The 22,884-nt window shown below is 38.3% G+C and overlaps 2 protein-coding genes and 1 pseudogene across 2 annotated transcripts; all 3 read left to right on the forward strand.

Annotated features, from left to right (window-relative positions):
• Window positions 1-6,888: 6,888 nt before the first annotated feature.
• LOC104748447 (uncharacterized) lies at window positions 6,889-12,959 on the forward strand (annotated as a pseudogene).
• Window positions 12,960-16,251: 3,292 nt separating this feature from the next.
• Window positions 16,252-17,998, forward strand: LOC104717640 (F-box protein At4g00893-like). The gene is made up of 2 exons (XM_010435250.2): window positions 16,252-16,426; window positions 16,794-17,998. Exons 1-2 carry the CDS (start codon window positions 16,332-16,334, stop codon window positions 17,863-17,865), a joined length of 1,167 nt encoding a protein of 388 aa, XP_010433552.1. The 5' UTR covers window positions 16,252-16,331; the 3' UTR covers window positions 17,866-17,998.
• Window positions 17,999-18,335: 337 nt separating this feature from the next.
• On the forward strand, window positions 18,336-19,912 carry LOC104748443 (F-box protein At4g00893-like). The gene is made up of 2 exons (XM_019229794.2): window positions 18,336-18,484; window positions 18,722-19,912. The coding sequence occupies exons 1-2, from the start codon at window positions 18,390-18,392 to the stop codon at window positions 19,803-19,805; spliced, it is 1,179 nt and encodes a 392-aa protein (XP_019085339.2). The 5' UTR covers window positions 18,336-18,389; the 3' UTR covers window positions 19,806-19,912.
• The last annotated feature ends 2,972 nt before the right edge of the window (window positions 19,913-22,884 follow it).

The following is a 22,884-nucleotide window of genomic DNA, read 5'->3' on the forward strand; positions in this document are numbered from 1 at the left end:
TTTTTTTGGGTCAATATATTAATCTTACATATTCTCAACTGAAAAAGAAGAAAGTGGGAGAAATTTTTTGTTTAAAAAAATAAGAAAAATTTATCTTCCCATTAAAAAAAATTTCCCAATTAAACAAAATTGAAAGCAGTGTTTTTGAATAAATTATTAAATATGAGATGATCTATGTTTATATAGAAGTGAGTATTTACAAAGTTTAGAATTAATAATTAACTGTATATTTTCCTTAATCTATTTTTCTATTTTTTGTAGAATTAATAACTTAACATTAAAAATAAGTAAACAATATTATAATTTTGAATTTTATGAATATATATATATATATAATCTCCTTATAATTATTTTTTAAAACTTTGTATTTTTTATAAATTCTGTATTTTTGATAATTAATTATTTACATTATTAAATATTTTTTAAAACAAAATATTTTATTTTTGTTGTAATCAAATTCCTCCTATTAAATATTAACTTTTACACATGTCAAAATATGAGATTGATAACTTGACATATGTCAAAATCTTGTTAATGACTAACTTTTAAAACCCAACTTTATATAATAAGATACCAATATACATATGTATATTAGAAAGAATACAAAAATAAATAAATAAAAAAATTAGCTTAAAATAGGTGTAATCATAGTTACAAATACTTTATAATACAACAATATTTTAAGTGTGGATCTTTAAAATATGTTGTTTTGTATATTTTGCTAAATATTTTCGTTCTTTGTTTGTAAGATAATGTATATGTTGCTAAATATTTTCGTTCTTTGTTTGTAAGATAAGTATACATTTATGGATAAATTATAGAATTAAGTTTTTTTTTCAAATATTTGTATGGATTAAGTTTTTGGGTATTTTGTTGGAATGATAATTTTATCCTTCTTTAGAACTACAAGAAACTTTTTGAGTTTTATTGTTCTGTTTCTGTCTATTTTGCGGTGAGTAAGGCGGATATGGGTTTGTAAACTCCTTTACATACACAAACACAAATTTAAACCTTAAATCTTAAAGATTAAAATTCGATTAAACAAGAGAGACAAGAGGCCAAATAGTATAGAAGATGACATGGAGATGAACATGAATTAGATATTTCGATTATTCAATTAAGCAAAAGAGACAAGAGGCCAAAGATTATAGAAAATGAAATGGAGATGAACATGAATTAGAGATTTTGATTCACTTTGAAAGCAAGAACATCAAACATTTGAGCTAATTAGTTTGGGGGAAAATTGAAATTTCTTATTTTGATCCGATTGATGTCTAAGATGGGTGCCTTTGAGTTCCCTCTACATTATTTCCTTAGTATATTTGATTCAAGACGCGATTAACTGAATTTACTGGGTTCATCGGAAGAGATGGTGTTATGATGATATTTTGTCTATCATAACTAATTTTTGTCTATATATTTATTATATGTGAATTTTTAAACGCATATTTTTGAGATTAGAAATCTTAACTTTGTAAAATCCGAAGGAATTAAGTCAACTGTCCGTACGGTTTGGAAGCTCCCAGGCACTTTTCCCAAGGCCATTTCACCAACTTTCAACGATGACCTTTTCCACCGTACCTACACCTTTCTCCTCCGTCTAAAAGCACTCCTCCTCCGTACCTACCTTTTCCGGCGATATGTTTTTCTGCTTTTTACTGCTATTCTGGGGTTGCTTTTGACTCTCTCTCCGACCGGCGTAATATCTCATGCTTTCTATGGAGGAGATGCTAACAATCTTGGATCTGCTTCACTACCTCGGAGCTCCTGCTGGGACTAGACTTCCTCTGTTCTCCTTTTAATCGCTTTCTCTGCTTCACTTGGGGTCCTTTCCCTCCGTTATTGCACCTTTGCAGACCTGTATCCGCCTTTTTTCCGACTGTCTCCTGCAGGTAACCCGACGGCTATCTAGTTGACCGGTACCCTTCTCAGTTCGTTTCTTTCTTGTCCTCCACGGTTCGTAGTTTCGCTTGTGTGGTCTTACCTTAGAGATAATGTCGCACCGATACTCGAGATCTGACAAGGCAAAATGGGTTGCTGGCTCCTTAAAAGTCCAACGTAAATCTCCCGTTCGCATTCCTGACAGAGATACATCGGTCTTGGCTGCTGAAAATAAGCTCACTTGAACAAATAGAGAATCCGAAAGTTTTCCGTATATTATTGATGTTCGATCTTTACACATATATAAACACAAAATGACAATCTGTACAAATCATATCTCTGCATATTAAGGAAACTAAATCACTCAGCTGATCTCAAGAGAATCACGTCCAACTTGATGACCAAGTCTTCTTAACCATGAGTAAACCAGAGAATAACCGGATCCATCTCCAACACCCCCCTCAAGTTGGAGCATACAGATTTAGTATGCCCAACTTGACACGAAATCGCGCAAAAGAATCTCGCCCAAGTGGTTTTGTAAATATATCAGCAAGTTGAAAAGCTGTACCTACATGACGAAAGGTGATATTTCCGCGAACAAGCTCATCCCGAACAAAATGGCAGTCAACTTCTATATGTTTCGTCCGTTCATGAAACACCGGATTGGTTGCAATATGAATAGCCGACTGACTGTCACAACACACAACCATCGGTTGATCATGACGCACCCCAAGCGTGAACAACAACTGTTTCAACCATTTTAATTCTGAAGTGAGGAAAGACATAGCAAAGGTACTCTGCCTCTGCAGACGACTTGCTGACAGTGTCCTGTTTCTTTGTTTTCCAAGAGATTGGAGAGTCCCCAAGCTGAACAATAAAACCAGTAACTGATCGTCGTGTGAGAGGGCACGTTGCATAATCAGAATCACACCAACCAGTAAGGCGAAAACCACCGTTACAACGAAGCAAGATACCTTGACCTGGATCAGATTTCAGATAACGAACAATACGAAGGGCAGCATCCCAATGGGCCTCACGAGGTTGCTGCATAAACCGTGCGAGCATATGAACCGAAAATGCAAGGTCAGGGCGCGTTACAGCCAAATAAATCAAGCGACCAATCAGTCTGCGATACCTCTGTGGATCAGGAAGAAGAGGAGACGTAGAGAGGAACAAATCGTGAGTTTGTTCGAGAGGAAACGCTGCTGGTTTAGCACCCATCAGACCAGTTTCAGAGATGATATCCAACGCATATTTGCGTTGACAGATATAGATTCCTGTGGCGTTTCTAGCCACTTCGATCCCCAAAAAATATTTCAAAGGACCTAAATCCTTCATGTGAAAACAAGAAGATAAATAGGCCTTGAAATCCTGAGTCGCTTTGAAAGAGTTACCGGCAATGATCAAATCATCAACATATATCAAGAGATTAATGTGAACATGACCTCTGTCAAGAGTAAACAGAGAGTAATCAGAAAGCGACTGTACAAACCCGTAACTCTTCAAAGCAGCTGTTAACTTCTCAAACCAACATCGAGGGGCTTGTTTCAAGCCGTATAACGCTTTGTGAAGACGACATACCTTGTTAGGATGAGAGGCACCAAAACCGGGAGGCAGTTTCATGTAAACTTCTTCTTGAAGATCACCATGCAAGAACGCATTGTGAACATCCATTTGATGGATTTCCCAGTTTCTTTTGGCGGCGACATCAAGAAATAAACGAACGGTCCCCATCTTTGCAACCGGTGCAAAGGTTTCACCATAGTCTTCACCTTCTTTTTGTTTGTTACCAAGAGCAACAAGACGAGATTTATACCGTTCAACCGAGCCATCTGAATTATGCTTGACTTTGTAAACCCACTGACACCCAATAGCTCTTTTACCTGGAGGTAAATCCACAATCGACCAAGTCTTGTTAGCTTCCTGCGCATCAATTTCAGTAGTCATAGACCGATGCCAGCGTTTGTCGACCACTGCTTCTTTATACGAACGGGGTTCACGAGCAGTTGCAATGGCGGTCATATAAGCAACGTGAGACCCAGAAAAACGCATCTTCGAATCGTGATTGGAGATTGGATAGCGGACCGAATCAGAAACGGCACAGTCAGCGGAGTTGACGACATAGTCTTTCAAAGTTACCGGTGGTTCTCGTCTTCGTTGACTCTGCCGAGGAGGGGGCAAGACTGGCGGAGCAACAGCAGCAGCGGATGCTGGATTTTGTCGGGGAGGTTGTGGTGGGGGCGAGGGAATCGGCACCAGAGAAGGAGAGGATGCCGAGGAAGTTGTTGACGGAAGAACCATGTGAATTAGATGCAGTCGGAGAGGAAGTCTCGTGAATCGGCGATGGAGAAAAGTGAGTATCGGGAGAAGGTGGATCTGGTGTGACAGTTGGGCCAGGGTCCAGTGCAGATGGGCCTAATTCAGTTAATGGACCGATTTGTGAGACAGGCTCAGTTTCTGTAGACGGGCCAGAAGAAATAGAAGCCCATAACTGTGGACTGTCTTCTTCGTTCACGACTGTGGCCGACGACGGAGATGGTAAAAAGAAGGGGAATTCAGCTTCTGAGAACACCACATCTCTAGAGACAAAAAAATCTTTGGCATCGATATCAAATAATCTCCACCCCTTCTGACCGTGAGGATAACCCACAAAAACACATCTCCTACTTCTCGACTCAAATTTGTCACCATGACGTCGTGGATTATAAGCATAACAGAGACTACCAAAAACACGTAAGTGTTCATACTGTGGTGGCTTCTTATGCAGACGTTCATACGGAGTTTGATTGTTGAGCACTGGAGTCGGCGTCCGGTTGATTAAGTAAGCCGCCGTGAGAACACACTCCCCCCAAAACTCTAAGGGAAGATGAGCTTGAAAACGTAACGCTCTCGCAACATTGAGGATGTGCCGGTGTTTTCGTTCAACTCTCCCATTCTGCTCCGGCGTATAAACACAGGAACGTTCATGAACGATTCCCTCATCTTGAAAAAATTTTGTCATAGACAAAAACTCCAAACCGTTGTCACTACGGACGGTGCGAACGGTTTCACCGAATTGGCGTTTCGTGAAGGCGAGAAAATTTTTTAAATGCCGAGCAACCTCTGTTTTATCAACCAACAAATATAGCCAGACACCCCTTGAGTAGTCATCGACGATCGTCAAAAAATACTTAGCTCCACAATGAGATGTAGTACGGTAAGGTCCCCATAAGTCACAATGGATCAATTCAAAGATGCGCTCGGTTTTATTCAAACTTAAGGGAAAAGACTGTCGAGTTTGCTTAGCACGAAGGCATACATCACAAGCTTTATTCAAATGCATAGAAGAAACAGTTACAGCAGGAAGTTGACACACAATTTTCGCCGAAGGATGTCCCATACGACTATGCCACAGCTCATATTCTTTCTCCTCCTTTGTAGTGACAGCAGCCGCGAACTCCATACCACGAAAAAGAAATGTGCCACCCGCTCTAGTACCCATCCCAATCACCATCCTCGAAGTGCGGTCCTGGACCACAAGGAAGTGATCAGACATTTGCAAAACACATCTATTCTCATCCATCAATTGACCAATTGAAATCAAATCAGAGTGAAAGCCTTCTACATAAAACACAGACTGCATGACCAGATCAGACCCTAAATGAACTGTCCCTTCCTTGACAGATATACGTTCTCTACCATCAGCCAAAATAACTAAAACCGGAGCCATCTCACGTATATTCGTCAAAACAGCTAAGTTCCCCGTCATATGATGAGAAGCCCCCGTATCCATAATCCAAGAAGGAGAGTGAGACTTACCAGTCAACTTTTCTGTGGAGACTCCCTTTCCAGCATTAAGGATCTTCTTAATAGTTTGCCACTGATCATCGGTCAACCCGCTAACACCATCACGATCCTGATCCGTGACCACATGATTAGCCTGTTGAGTTGTGTCGATGTGCGGAACAGTCACACAATTTGCATAAGCTTGAGAACCACGACCTCGACCTCCACTAGAGCTTGCTCCTCCACGACCACGATTCTGCAAAGAACGGCTACGCGGACGATCACCCCACCATTCGGGATATCCAATGACCGCATAGCACCGGTCGGATACATGTCCAGTCCTGTTACAGTGTTTGCATACAACACCCTTATCCTTGTCATCATTCCGAGATTGAGAGTACCCCGTACGAGACCGTAGCTGAACAGCGAAAGCACTAGCTTCTGTCTGAATCTCTAATGCCTTGGTGCCATTCAAAATCACATCTTCCTCTTGTCGCACGAGGTTATACACCTCCTCCAAGGATGGAACCGGGTTGCGAGACAGAAGACTCGAGCGCACCGTACGGAACAGAGTATCATCAAGTCCAAAAAGAAATTGTTGAACCTTGTCTTCCTCTCGATCACGTTCCTGGAGTGTTGTAAGGTCACAGTCACATTTGCCACATTTGCAGACCCGCAAGGGACGAGAAATCGCCATGTTATCCCAGATCTTTGTCAACTTACCATAGTAAGTCTCAATAGACAAACCCCGTTGTTTGCAGCCTGCAAGTTCGACCTTGATCTGCTGTAGTCGTGGTCCATTCATCACTGAGAAACGTTTCTGCAAGTGATCCCAAAGATCCTTTGCCACATCACGATGGGAGATGCTGGACTTAAGCGCAGGATCAATGGTCATCTTGATCCAAGACACAAGGAGTGCTTGGATAGTCCACCAGTCTTCAAGATCAGCAGATCCTTCTGCAGGCCTAGGAATTGCTCCCGTAAGAAAACCAAATTTTTTGCGAGAACAGAGTGCCGTCTTCATTCCGCAAGCCCACTCGTCGTAGTTGTCTCCCTTCAACAATGGATGAGAGATCACAGCCCCTGGATTATCAGCAGAGGTCAAATCGTAAGGTGAGATCGTCCGCCTCACTTCAGTCGTGTTCACGGCATGATTACCGTTCGGGTTCGCAGCAAGATTGCTGTTCGGGTTCGTCGGAGAATTAACACCGTCCACCATCGTCGTTCAAAGAAAACAAAAAAATGTTTTTGTTTACAGAAAAGGTTCAGGCTCTGATACCATGAACAAATAGAGAATCCGAAAGTTTTCCGTATATTATTGATGTTCGATCTTTACACATATATAAACACAAAATGACAATCTGTACAAATCATATCTCTGCATATTAAGGAAACTAAATCACTCAGCTGATCTCGAGAGAATCACGTCCAACTTGATGACCAAGTCTTCTTAACCATGAGTAAACCAGAGAATAACCGGATCCATCTCCAACATCACTCTCATCGGACGAGTCACAAACCCTAAAGTTCAAAAAGCTAAGGCTATTGTGGAGTACCTCCCCCAGTACTGGTACCTGGAAAACAAAGTGGTTGGGAGAAGCTTAGGCCCTGACCTCTTCCAGTTCCGGTTTGAAGCAGAAGCTGACCTTCAAGGAGTCCTTAAAAGCTCCCCTTATCACTTTAAGCAATGGATGATTATCCTACAACGATGGGCTCCCATCATCTCAGCCTCGTTCCCAAACACTATTAACTTCTGGGTAAGAATTCACAAGCTCCCTGCCCTTCTATGGGATGACCAGACAGTTCGTACCATTAGGAAAGAATTGGGCCCTGTTATAGGCCAAGACTCTGCTGAAGCTAGAGTTCGTGTCGAAATCAATGGTCTGCTACCTCTAGAACGGTCTGTCCCAATCCGTCTCCCGTCTGGGGAAGTCACACTTGTGGAGGTAGAATATGAGAAACTTGAAAAACACTGCTTCCACTGCTTCTCTTTGTCCCATGAGAAGAAGCATTGTCCCCAACTCGCATCCCCTGAGAAACCGACGTCCAGACCCCTAGGAATCAACCAGCAACTCACGCTAGAAAAAATAGGTGAAAAGCGCAGAGCCGACCAGCGCAGGGAGGCAAGAGTAGAGTCCGAAGACAGACACAGGCCTTCTCCCCCGCGTCGTTCCCACTCTCTCTGCTCTCCATCACGACGTTCTCCAGTCAGAAGGTCAACTCACGATCTTCCCCCACCTCGTCGACCTCTGCTTAGACGATCCCCACCCCGACGGTATCAAACTGCATCAAGGCATTCACCACCAAGGGCTCCTAGAGGGTCCCCTTTCAACAATCATCAGATTTTTGAGGAAGGATCTTCGAGAAGCAGAACCCTTCCTCGCTCCTCCAGAGAGCACTATTATGATAGAAGCCCCTCCCGACGCAGAGAACATAATGAATGGCTTTCACTCTCTTCTGATCAACATCGCCTCAGAGCCCCTGCAGAACAGCTTATACAAGGTAGTGGCTCAACAAAATCTGATAGAGAGGAACCCCAGCCTAACTTGGAACATGTAACTGGAGATCTTAGGCCTCACAAGGAGACACAAGGACCCCTGCTTCCTGACTCCTCCCACACTCCTTCCCCTCAACCCCAGAGAGAACCTCTTAGTCTCCAAACCACTCATGGCTCCGGGGGCGAAAAAAGCTCCTCTCAGTGTCGTCGTCCTGCCCTAGAGCGTCTCTCTGTAGGAGAGGGTTCAAACTTGTTACGCCCCAGTCACGCAAACTCTATGGATTCCAGCAAGTTGCAAGAAGTGGAGATTCAGTATCTCGAAGAGGATACTAGAGAGTGCCCTCTTGGCTCTGTTTCCGCTGGCGGGGGGTCCTCTCCAGCAGCGGATGGTGCGAGAATCCCGGCTACTCTTCGACTAGGTCCTTCCCCTAGAGGCCAACAACGTCGAAAAACTGCAAAGGCTAAGGCGGGAACTAGTAAAGCTGGAACAACAACTGGTGGTAAAAGGAAGGTTACTCGTACTACTGCTAAGCCAAGAGGAACGAGAAGCCTTTTGCAAGGCACAAGCCTCCGTAAGATCCATTCCACTAGATCATCAAATCCCCCTAGAAAGCGTCTGTGTACTACTTCTCTACCTTGTAATGAGGATATTCCTGGCTCAAGTTTGGGACCAACTGCAGACCCTACTATTAACTTAATTCCTGCGTCTGTCAGACAGGAGGGGGATTTTTGGTCCCCGCAAAATCTCCTTCCTTAGTCATATTGAGCTGGAACTGTCAAGGGTTGAGAGGCAACCTTACAGTTCGTCGTCTTAAGGAATTACATCGTTGTTTTTCGCCAGACATCTTGTTTCTCATGGAAACTAAAAACTCAGATGATACTATCTCTTCCTCTTTGAAAGACTTAGGCTTCTCGTCCCAGTTGACTGTTCCTCCTGATGGACTCAGTGGTGGACTGGCAATCCTTTGGAAGGAAGGCATAACGGTGGAACTTCTTGACTCTTCACCAAACTTCATTGATACTAAAGTGACTGTGAAGAGAGTTTCGTCTTTCGTTACTTTCATCTATGGTCTTCCCGAACAGGAGAATAGAGCAACCTTCTGGTCACAAATGTCTTCCCTAGGAGATTCCCGAGAGTCAGCTTGGCTTCTTACAGGGGATTTTAATGATATCTTATCAAACGCGGAAAAGATAGGCGGACCTCCATGCTGGGAAGGATCTTTCACCAACTTTCGAAATTTTGTGTCACAGAATGGATTGTGGGATGTCAAACACTCAGGGGACTCCCTGTCATGGAGAGGAAAGCGCTATTCTCACTTTGTTAAGTCACGCCTAGACAGAGCTCTGGCCAACTGTTCATGGACCGAGCTATTCCCACAAGGAAGATGCAAATACCTCCGCTTTGAGGGTTCCGATCACAGACCAATTATCACATTTTTTAACTGCTCTGAGCGTAAGCCAAGAGGAATGTTTAGGTTCGACAGGAGACTAACCTCTAAGCCAGAGATAAGAGATTTGATCCTACAGTCCTGGTCTGATAAGGAAGATGAAGATGCTGACATAATAGCTAAGCTTAGTCGATGTCGTCAAGCAATAATCCAATGGACGAGGGAACAACACCAGAATAGCAGCCGGAAAATAAAAGAACAACATGAAGCTCTTGACGCTGCCTGGTCTGAGATCATTCCCAATGAGGACAGTATTGCCACGATTACAGCGGAGTTGAAAAAAGCTTACAAGGAGGAGGAACTTTTTTGGAGACAACGGAGCAGGATCCAATGGCTGCAAGCAGGAGATAAGAATACAAGCTATTTCCACGCGGTTACACGAACTAGAAGATCAGTCAACTCCTTTTCGGTTATAGAAGATGATCAGGGAACAGAATTTGTGGAGGAAGACTAGATCACGTCGGTGATTGCCTCTTTTTCGATAATATCTTTACCTCCAACGGGAATGAGGATTTTCAGGTGGTTGATGAGACTCTCTCCCCAAAAATCTCACAACTCATGAATGAGAGCTTAACTGCAATACCGGATAATAAGGAGATAAAAATGGCGGTATTCTCAATTCATCCCGGGAAGGGCCCAGGACCAGATGGGTTCTCTTCTTCTTTCTACCAATCGTTTTGGACAATCATTGGTGAAGATGTCTGTCGGTCCATCCGAAGTTTCTTTGAAACTAGCTACCTCCATCCGCGTCAGAATGAGACGCATGTGAGGCTTATTCCAAAAATCTCAGGACCAAGGAAAGTGGGAGACTACAGACCTATCGCTCTTTGCAACACTCATTACAAAATTATAGCTAAGATCCTCACTGGCAGACTCCAGCCTATTCTGCCTGAACTTATCTCTCCATTTCAGTGTGCCTTTGTGCCTAACCGTGCGATCTCTGACAACGTCCTTATCACACATGAGATTCTTCATTTTCTTCGTACTTCAGAGGCTAAAAAGTTTTGCTCAATGGCTGTGAAAACAGACATGAGCAAAGCTTATGATCGAATTGAGTGGGGATTTCTTAAATCAGTGTTAGAAAAGCTTGGTTTCAGTGAGAGATGGATTAGCTGGATTTCGGCTTGTGTTAGCTCTGTGTCCTACTCCTTTCTCATAAATGGATCACCACAAGGACAAGTGATCCCATCCCGCGGATTGAGACAAGGAGATCCTCTCTCCCCCTACCTCTTCATACTATGTACTGAGGTCCTGTCGGGACTGTGTGTTAAAGCTCAAGACCAAGGTATCCTCTCTGGTATCAAGGTGAGCAGAGCAAGTCCACCAGTTAACCACCTTCTTTTTGCGGACGATACTATGTTCTTTTGCAAATCAAATGCTAGATGTTGCCAAGCGCTCACTCAGATACTAGCAAAATATGAAAAAGTATCGGGACAATGTATCAATCTTACGAAGTCCACAATCACCTTCTCATCAAAGACACCGGCAGAAGCAAAGGTCAGAGTTAAGAACTCGCTAAATATCACTCAGGAGGGAGGACTTGGTAATTACCTAGGTCTACCAGAAAACTTTGGGAGGAAGAAACGAGACATCTTTGCCTCTATTGTGGATAAGGTCCGACAACGAGTACACAGCTGGCCAGGTCGTTTCTTATCTGGAGCTGGGAAACAAGTGCTCCTTACAACGGTTCTCACTGCCTTACCAATATACCCTATGTCATGTTTTAAACTCCCTGTCTCCCTTTGCAAACAAATCCAGTCTGTTCTCACACGTTTCTGGTGGGATGACAAACCGGAGGTTAAAAAAATGTGCTGGGTGTCTTGGGAGTCCCTTACTCAACCAAAGTATTTGGGAGGACTAGGCTTTCGTGATCTAGAGAAATTCAACGATGCCCTTTTGGCAAAAACGGGATGGCGGCTCCTCACTCAACCAGACTCTCTGCTTACGAGAGTTCTTCTTGGGAAATATTGCAACTCCTCAAGCTTTCTCGAATGTTCAGCTACACCAAGAGTGGCTTCTCATGGCTGGCGAAGCATCCTTACGGGTAGAGAACTGCTTCTTAAAGGACTTGGTTGGTCAGTAGGCAACGGTGCATGTATTAATGTTTGGAGGGACGCTTGGCTATCGCTGGATCACTCCCAAGCTCCATTTGGGCCACCTACTGCGGATACTGCAGAGCTAAAAGTGCAGGATCTTCTATGTCCTGTCACAAATGATTGGAATGTGGACGTTATTCGTCAGATCTTACCTCAGTATGAGGAACCAATTCGTAAGCTTATTACCAGCTATGTCCCGTCTACAGATGCTCTGGTTTGGTTACCTGAGAACTCAGGGTCTTACTCGACGAAATCGGGATATGCTATCGCAAAACAATTCCAACAACAGTCGACCATTGATAGCTTTAACTGGAACAAACAAGTTTGGCAAACTAAACTTCCCCCAAAACTGAAAAACTTTCTCTGGAAAATTGCAGCAGGGGCTCTCCCTCTGGGCTCAAACCTCGTAAAAAGAGGAATGGTTGGAGCTGCTAACTGTAAAAGATGCAGGTATCATGAGGATGAAGTGCATTTGTTTTTCAATTGTGGTTTTGCAGGTGAAGTCTGGAGTCTCGCACCCTTTGCGGCCCTACCAAACCCTTCCACACTCACGTCCGCCAAACTCTTGTTACAAAATGCAGTAGGTCTTGTGAGCCTCCCCCGTGTGGAGTGTCCCTAACCCCCCTGGTTCCCTGGATCATGTGGAACTTGTGGACTGCGAGAAACCTGCTCCTCTTTGAAAACAGAGTCTACTCTGCAATTGACGTCATGCACAAGGCGATCACAGATGCACGACAGTGGCAGGAGGCCCAGTTAGCTATCCCCAAACCTTCCCAAAGACCTCTGGAAATCCTGACTCCTACTACCTCGGCTCAGTCTCATGTGTGCTTCGTAGATGCTGCATGGTGCCCAGCTTCAGGATCGAGTGGAGCTGGTTGGATCCTCAAAGACCAGTCAGAATTAATCCTTTCTCAGGCGTCCGCAACACGCCCCTTTGTGCCTTCTGCTCTAGCTGCAGAGGCGTTGGCGATTCGAAGTGCTCTGTTTCACATCACTTCAATCGCTCATTTCTCTTCAATCCGATCTCTCAAGATCTGTTCTGATTCTCAGGTTCTTATTAAGCTGCTCAAGACAAACGGAACCCACAAGGAGCTTAAAGGAATACTACATGACATTCGTTGTCTGCAGAATTCTTTCTCCTCTATCCTTTTTAGTTATATTTCTCGTTCAAACAATATGGAAGTGGATGCCCTGGCTAAATCCGCTCTCTCTGCTTCAGTTCTTGTAACCAACTCCTCCCTTAGTGGAGTTTAACTCTTTTATTTATCATCAGCGGTTTGACCAAAAAAAGAAATCTTAACTTTGTATGCTTAAATTTATGATTAGTTTGATTTAATTGAAACATAATATTTACATACGATTACAGTATAACCTTAAAATTTTGTAAACAGAAATCACATGTATAATTTAACATGCATATCACAAAAGCTATAAAATAGGAGTTATCTATTACTAAATTGTTGAGTTATTCGATATTAGAGTTTTTTTTATCACACTCACATAGGAAAAAGAAAACCTACACATATGAAAATATATAAAAATTAACTGAAAATTAAATAATATCCCTGTTTTAAAAATCGGTCTCGCCGGCTAGTTAATCGCCAGAAAAGCGCTCGGCGATACCCAACCGCTGTGATTTTAGTATATTCGGCCAAAAAATCGGATATGTGAAAAAAAAAAAAAAAAAAATTTGTTAAATTTATGATGAAAATTGATTTTTTGAGATTGGATCTGAAGATTTTGTAATAAAGGGGAAAAACTAAGCTGTTCATGTTTTAAGTGTGCGCAGTCAAAGGAAGAAGATGAAGAGGAAATACCGATTTTCCCTTTTCTAAAGTGAATTGATTAAAAACAAACTGCTGGGATTTAAACATGGGACATTTGACTCAGTTATAGAGACTTATATCACTGCACCATCGAAGTTATATGGGATTTTACACATGTAATAAAATATATATCTTCCAAAGTTAGATATAAGCCCTAAAACTAGTTTTCGATTACTTCCTGTATAATCTCCGATTTATTGATTAATTGCTAGGGCCACCTTGACTGCCAGCTAGCGCCTACCGATTTCTAAAATAGGGATTAATATATAATAATAAGAAAACAAAATATTTATTTTTTAATTTTTTGACATATTATCTTATTATTGATATTTTTTCCTACATAGGTTAAAAGATTATATTATAAACCCAAGTATAATATATATTATAGTTTCTTTAAAAAAATTAATGTGATAGAATTTATTTTCGATAGAATTAACATGTATTACAGTCATGTGACATAGTAACTTTAGAAACCAAACTTTGTATAATAATTAATAGTATACCAATCAATTAAAAATTTCATAATTCTTTTTTTTTTATAATCATATTTTCACATATTTAATAATCTTTAGCCAACCAAAAAGACTACTGGTGAGTTAGCCATTATCTTTCGATATAGTCTTTTCTAATGGACCGATTTTGAGAGGCGTATCCAAATCCTACTAATATTGATTATCATGTAGGTATCCATAAGACCATAAGGATTTGTTTACTAATATTGATTTCCATATACTATTTTTTTTTAAGTCTTTGTTCAAAATTTAGTATTTATGAAAACATAATTAGATGTCTGTATAAGGCTATATATAATTTAAAATTGAGGAAAGTTTGACTAATTAAAGCAATGCTACCATAAAAGTCATATATGTACATACATATCCTTGCCACATGTTCATCGTTCCATGGTTTTAATGTTATATAAATTGTATCATTTGATTGAAGAAAAAAGACCACCGTACTTTGATTAATGGTATGAAATGTTTTTTGAATAGTAGATATTACATATGGCTGATTGGTCGTGTTTGGTATAAGGGTTTTCGATGATTTTTTTTTTTAAATAAATAATTTCATCATATCGTAATTTTTGTTTGCAGATGCTTTAGATTTCATCTTTCGATAAAGATTTAGCAATCAATTTTTGTTGAAACCTGAACTTTGTTTTAAAAGTTATTTCTTTTGGTAATTAAGAAACCTGTCAACGAATTTTCACCTGAAATCTATAGGAGATTAGTTTGTTAAACAAAAATTGGCGCGCAAACCATTTACCAATTGTATCATGCCTTTATTAGTTTTATCGATTTTGCATGTAATTATAGTTTATAAGTTTTCGGTTTTAGGTTTTCAGTAGCATGAGTCTCTTATTCTTCGCCATAGTTTCACCACCCAATTCAAATGTTGATATTGCATTTCTTTCTAGGTTAGAGATAACAATAGAAGAAAAAGGCATCACCTCAAATGAACTGACCGGCACTTGACTAGGATCGCAAAGAAAGTTGAAAATCCCTAGTTTCAGTCTTTCTTAGCAATCCTATTCAATTTCCGTTTTGTCCATCAGAAATGTTGTCTTCTTATTCTTTTGTGATCCCTAATCCAGAAAAAAATGCACCACTATAACTTGAATGGACGGTAAAACTATAATTACAAGAGAACAATGTTATTTCTATATACTTATCTAAGTAATGTTGTCAGAAGTTTAACTCTACTATCATATCATTATATTTTAATTAATTTAAAACTAATAAAAGAAAAGCTTATATTAATTTATAAAATAATAAAACAATATTTTTGAAATTCGTTTATGAAATTATTTAACAGTTTTCATTGATTGTTTCAGAAATCATAAGAAATAATAACAAAATATATAGAACAATTACAAAACTAAGATTAATAATATATTCATCTAAAGCACTTACCACTAGAAAGAAATTGGCCCTAAATTGTTTAATAATGACATATATATATTAAAACTAAGATACAACATTGCTTATATATATATATATATATATATATCTAATTTATTAAATATTTTTTTGCACTACACATCGACGGAGTGACATTTTATTAAAATCTAAGAAATCACAAATGTTATATTTTATTCAATATAGTATATACAACTAAAAGAAATTAATCAAAATTTCTAAACACGACCGCTTCAACACGGGTTTTGTATTATTGTCTGGATTTTATCAAATTTATATAATTCACGGATTTTAATGGTGTATCATGTATCAAAGATCGGTTGAAATTAGAGTATGAAGCTAAGTAAATTATATGTAAAAATTTATAAAATCTATAGAATAAATCAAATAAAATATCTACAATTATTTTATAAATAACAAATTATAGTAAAATTTACGCAAACATTTCTCCATGTTGTACACCACAGGTAACTATCTAGTTTTTTACAAAAATTATGCCTTAGAAAAATACAAAGGCCCCAAAGCCCAGTTTGTTCTATTAGATTAATGGTATTTGTACTATTAGATTAAAAAAAAATTGTGGTTTTTGTTTTACTACTTTTAATTTATTTTTAATATTTGACATATGTCAACATATGATTGCACAATTGCAAAAGTGACATGTGAGTTATAAGATAAAAGATAATCTTGCCACATGGAGATGTTATCTTATAATTAATTTTATAAATGATTTGTGATTTGCAAGATAAAAGGATAAGATTTCACAAGTGATTTATGATTTCTGAGATTAAAAAAGATAAGACTACCTAATCACTTAAATAGCCCCAAATCCAAAAGAACACTGTTAGAAGTTGAAAGTTGAAACTGAGAGACAACAAACCCTAATTAAGGTCTTAAGGATGCTGCAAGTGTCGTTGTCCCGTCAAAGTCCTCCGCCATCTCCTAAAATGGCATCACCTTCTTCGCTGTCACCTGCCATCGTCTCACGTAGAGGGTTTGTTACTCTCAAAACATTTTATTACAACTTATAATATTCAATTATATTGGTTTTTTTTTGAGAAGTTCGATAGTGTTTTTCTTTTATTCAGAATAATTAAACCTGAATAGAATCTGAAGTGAATCTAGTGTAAAGAGGTTTCTATGATATTAATAGATTTTGTAGAATCGGAAACATTTCAGTGTTCTTAAAACGTTAAATTCCCATGCAAAAAAGTTTTTCTTTTTCATTTTGTTTTTTTTTATTATTTTATTTTATTATTGTGTTAGTTAGTTGATCATTTCAGGGTGTTTTTTTTCTTAACTTTGTGACGAGTTTAAAGGTCAGGACTGGTCTGATTTGAAGTTGATTAATTGTTTTGTAGAACCAAAACTCTGAGCGAGAAGGCCCTGGATCCGAGTTTCGCCGACCTTCCAATAGACGTCCTAGGTGTAATAATGTCTCGTCTTATCTTAAAAGATAACATCCATGCATCAGCCACTTGTACGTCATGGTGTAAAGCTGCTGTATCTGTTCGGGTAGTGGAAAAGTATCCTTGGCTTATGTTCTTTCCTAAAGGTGACAACTCGGTCGAACTCCTCGATCCATTACAGGGGAAGCTGTACATTTTGAATCTGCCAGAGTTACCTAAATCCACTGTGTGTTACTCAAGAGATGGCTGGTTACTTATGGAAAAAGCAAAATCGAAAGACATGTTCTTCTTCAATCCGTATTCTCGGGAGCTAATAACCTTGCCAGAGTGTTGGTATGCTTTTGATGAGTTTGCGTTCTCTTGTCCTCCTACATCAGATAATTGTGTGGTTGTGGGGATAAGGTTCTTAGCAGAGTTTGTCATTATCAGCACTTGTCATCCAGGAGCTACCGAGTGGAAAACTGATACCGTCCCTTGTTATCTAAGACCGTTTTATAACCAGAGTAACATTGTCTATTGCAAAGATCGATTCTATTGCTTCAACGCACGAGGAACTTTGTTTAGCTTTCACCCATCTTCCCTTACATGGAGCTATACGGGTGCAGATCAAATCAAATGCCCGTATGTCTACGATAGAGAGAAATATGGATGGAGCGAGAAAGGAGTTTCCTTGGTAGAGAAGAAAGGAGAGCTTTTTGTCCTGTTTACAAGCAGCAACGAGAAGCCATTAGTTTACAAGCTGATCTCTGGGAAGTGGGAGGAGATGATTCCGACTGCACTTGATAGCTTGAACATCTTTGTCAGTTATTATAACAGTGAGCTGAGAAGTAATCTCCCACGGATGAAGAACGATGTCTACTTCTCAAGGTTTAGTTACAAGGGCCAACGTTGTGTAACGTATTCCTTTGATGAAAGCAGGTACAATCCGGACGAGCAATGGCAGAGATGGAGAGAACTATGTCCTCCTCAAAGCCTATGGATCGATGCGCCTCCTCAGAAAGTTTTAGACCTTTTGATGAAATAGATAAGAAGTCATGTTTGATTGGGGATTTTGGGACCTGTCATTGTTGTGTTGTTGTTTACCAAAACAGTTTCGGCCTTTGTAATGAATGTCTTCTTTGTCTAAAGTTGACTGTGAACCATTTCTGATTCTCCTTGACCTTTGTTGATAAATCTTTACATTCTCGGCACAACCTTCAAAGTAACATTACAAGCTATAGACTTGTATGATCATCTTACATTAAATTCAGTTAGTCCTCTTACATTGAATATTTGTGACGTGGTGCCATAAATTTAATTACTACAAAACTAATAACTTAAATAGAATTGATGGGTGATAAACTATTTAAATACTATTTGTTTTTTTTTTTCCTCAAAAATACTATTTGTTTTTAAAGTTTATTTACGTCATAATTAACGTCACTATATTTTATCCAAGATATATAAATATAAATTGAAGACCTAATCACTTAAAAAGCCGAAATCCAAAACGACATTGTACGAGTGTTAAAACTGAGAGACAACAAACCCTAATTTTGTGTCTTAAGGATGCTGCCAGTGTCGCTGTCCCGTCAAAGTCCACCGCCGTCTCCGAAAATGGCATCACCTTCTTCGATGTCTCCTGCCACCGTCTCACGAATAGGGTTTGTTACTCTCTCTCTCTCTCTCTCTCTCTCTCAATTCTCTCATTGGCGAAATTAAATCGAATCTGAAATGAATCTAGTGTAACGTTTCTATGATATTAATATATTTTGTTGAATCGGAGACATTTCGGGGATTTTTTTTGTGTGGTTGTTAATGTTTTATTTATTGTGTTGGTAGGATCTTTTGTTGAAACAAATCAATCAGCCTAATTTGAAGCTGATTGATTTGTTTTGTAGATCAAAATCTCCGAGCAAGAAGGCCATGAATCCGAGTTTTGCTGACCTTCCATCAGAACTCCTAGGTATAATAATGTCTCGTCTCGTCTTAGAAGACAACATCCGTGCATCTGCCGTTTGTAAGTCATGGTGTGAAGCTGCTGTACCTGTCCGTGTAGTGGAAAAGCATCCTTGGCATATGTGCTTTCGCAAAGGTGGCAAGTTGGTTGAACTCCACGATCCATTACAGTGGAATTTGTACACTTTGAGTCTGCCAGAGTTAGATAACTCCACTGTGGGCTACTCGAGAGATGGCTGGTTACTTATGGCTAAAACTGGAACGAAAGAGGTGTTTTTCTTCAATTTGTTATCTCGGGAAGTCATAACCTTGCCAGAGTGTGATCTGGATTTTTCTAAGATTGCGTTCTCTTGTCCTCCTACATCAGATAACTGTGTGGTGGTAGCGATAAGGTTTAAGGAATACACTGTCAAGATCAACACTTGCCATCCAGGAGATGCTAAGTGGGTTACTGCTAAATTCGATAATGGAACGCGGATGTATAGGCAGAGCAACCTTGTCTACCACAATGATCGATTCTATTGCATCAACGGGGCAGGAGTTTTGTTTAACTTTCACCCATCTTCGGGTATGTGGACTCCTTTCGGTGTTCATAAACTCTCATGCCCGTATATCTGCGATAGAGTGCAATATGGACGGAAGGCGAAAACAGTTGCCTTGGCAGAGAAGAAAGGAGAGCTCTATGTAATGTTTGCATGCATGAACGAGATCCCGATGGTTTATAAACTAGTCTCTTTGAGGTGGGAGGAGGTGAGTAGGACTACACTTGATAGCTTGACGATCTTTTTCGGTTTTCATAACTCTGAGTTGAGAACTAATCTCCCTTGGATGCGGAGCAAAGTCTATTTCTCAAGGTTCGGACGCGATCCCGAACCTTGTATTTCCTACTCATTCAATGAAAACCTGTACAATTCGGACAAGGAATGGTGTAGGGTGGAACTGTGTCATCGTCCAATGCTATGGATCGATCCGCCTCCCAAGAATTTGTTGGACCTCATGTCCGTTAGCTCTTTACATAACAGTTGAGAAGGTTTTTTTGTTTTGTTTTTATTGTGTCAATGTGTAACTGGGGATTTGAGAGTTTCACTGTTGTATGTTGTGGGTGTTTACCAGAATTGTTCTGCTGTTGTATATGTCTTCTCTTTCTACTGTTGACATTGAACTATTTCTAATTCTCCCTTTGCGATTGCCGATTGTTTAGAGAGACAACTTTGCAAGCCGTAGATTTGTATCAGCTTTTCGTTGCAAGCCGTAGATTTGTATCAGTAAATTTCATAAAGAATAAGACAATGCAATTTTGATTGCAAACATAATAAATTTAATTTGAAAGAAAATATATTAACCTTTTAATTTACTTCCATGTTTTCAATTAGCTTAGTGAATATATATCATTATGAACCTGAACTGATAAGCATTCTTAAAAACAAAACACAAAATTACTTGAAACAGATAATAAGAAATTTTTTTAAAAACTTTTTGATGTTAGAAGTTGAAGTTCTTTAAAATTAGTATTTAAGTATATTGCAATTATATTATTGATGTTAGAAGTTGAGGTTCTTTCACATTTGATTTTATTTTTTCAATGAAGGTTAAGGTTGGACTAATTGTATTTTCAATTCTAAATCTTCCAAATCTTACAACTTTTCCTTAGTACCTAACTATATTAGTTGCCTTGGACATAGTTAGCATTTTAAACTATGGAAGTATTAACTTCCAAAGTAAATCTCAAACACCACCAGAGTTTTTGTCAAATAATAAATCTGCTATAAACAGATATAATAAAATCTTTGCACAAAAAAAAACAGATATATATAAGAAAATATGAAAAGATGGTAAAACATGCAAAAGCTAATAAAGAAGACATGTGACCACCATATCCCCTTTTACATATTTCTATGGTAGAAAGATAGACACTACGTAATTTGTGCTATAATATGTCTCTACTAGTGAATTTATAGGGTCGACCCTAGTATACTACCTTAACTATACGGCTTCTTCGATGTACACCCTAAACTTTTTGCCTCTTTTCTAAACATCATAAACAATGTTTTTCTTTATCAAACATCATGAACTACACTTACTCTTCTAATTGCAAAATAGTGACTCTAAATTGCGATTAGATTTAGTAAAGCAGTAATTGCGTTTAAAATACCATGATTATGTTAATTGAACCAAAAAAATCGAATCCATATGATTAATCAAATCCATTCTTCTTCTTCATAGCGAAAATCTCAAATCTTAAGGTTTTAATTGTATCAATAAAGTAGAATGTTTAATTAAAATTTCTTGAAAATGCCGACAGGTGTTCTTAAGTTGTTTCTTTGCAGAGATCAAAGATATCTACTGTTAAAGCCGATGGTTTCTCATTGTTTAAAGAAACAAAACTATCACCAAGATCACAAAAACTCTAGAAAGTACCATTCATGTTTACAAAAACTAAACTAAAAGAGCACGTTCATAGACTTAAACTTCACTCATAAACCACTTTGTCGGTGCTTACTTACGATAAACGACTTATAATATTTATATTCGAAGACCTTACAAGAGAATTGAGAGGAGAGAAACGAGTTCTTGTCGTATTGAAATTGAGAACAATGAGGAAAAGAGAAATCCTAAGAAATGAGAATTTTAATTTTATTTAGAAAGCATAAAGGGAGCATAAAAGGCTTTTAAATGCTCTACAGCCCAATGCTCCTAAACGAAGCATTGCCCAAGCATAATGGTTTTAAAGTTATTAAAATACAATTTTACCCTCATTAAACACTTAGAGTTTACTATATTTGTATATTTAAAATATCTAATTTTGTAATTTTATGTCTAAATGCTAGCAATTGTACCAATCACATATCATTGTTAATAAATAATAGTATACAACTTATGCAGCATACTGCTCATGCTGCATAATGTTAATGCTTCACTAACTGTTGTTCCAATCAAGGCCATTATGCTAATGCTTCACTAACTGTTGTTCCAATCAACTTTGGTTTACTTAAAAAGCGTGGTCGTTTAAACGCCACTATCATTTTAGTAAATACAATCACAATTTAAAATTGCTATGTTGCAATTATAAGAGAATGTATAGTTTGTGATGTTTAATAGAGTAAAAAATTGTTTATGATCTTTAGGAAAGAGGTAAAAAGTCTAGGGTGTATATCGAAGAACCGATATAGTTGAGGTAGTGTACCAGAGTCGCGGTATACCGCTGGGCAAAATTATTTATAACTAAAATATTTAAATTATAAGTTATATTTGTTGGTTAAATATGTTATAATTATATAATAATTGTTAAATAAATCATATAATACCGCAATACAATTTATTTTTTACATAATATTTATTTAATCAATATAATTAGATATGTCTATTCTCTAATACTGACAGTGTTAACAAAATAATTAAGTGATGTTTTACCCCTGTAACACCAAATTAATGATATTTTTTAATTTATATAAATATCAATGAAACCTGTCCCGCTATATAACTCCGTCCCGAGATATTTTAACTCACACTGTATCATCTTAGTTTTTAATATTTCTTGTGTATCTACGGTATAATATTTCATATTTAACTTTTTAAAAGTTTTAAATATTTTCATATTTAACCTTTTAAAAATCTTTAAAATAAAGAACCGGAATAAACCAAATAAAAGTTTTTAAAGTTTGAATGTCTGATAAATCAAGCTTTCTACTCATTTGTAGACAGAATCATTTTGGTGTTTTTTTATAGTATGACTCTGAACCATTGCCCAATTTTTTTAGACGATGTGAGATATTGTATCCGTATTTTTTTATTCATCTATTGAGTAATATATGTCTGTTTTTAACATTTTGTATTACATCATATGCAGGAAAAAATCACAATTTTTATTAACTAAATTTATTATAGAATAATCTAAGATAATTTAAATATAAATTCAAATAAAAATGAAAGAGAATCATATATTTATGTTTGAATGAGGTAGAAAGATTTCTTTTTTAAAAAAAATCTCACCTATAATTAATTTTGAAGTTTTAGTAACTAATATTAAAGTCAATGCATTAAATGTAAAAATTTTCCAAAAAGTATTTTTGAGCAAAAACTGCTACAAAAATACTAGTATAGATTA

Source organism: Camelina sativa, chromosome 2, assembly GCF_030686135.1.
Source record: "Camelina sativa cultivar CO46 ecotype springtype chromosome 2, ASM3068613v1".
NCBI classification, from domain to species: domain Eukaryota; kingdom Viridiplantae; phylum Streptophyta; class Magnoliopsida; order Brassicales; family Brassicaceae; genus Camelina; species Camelina sativa.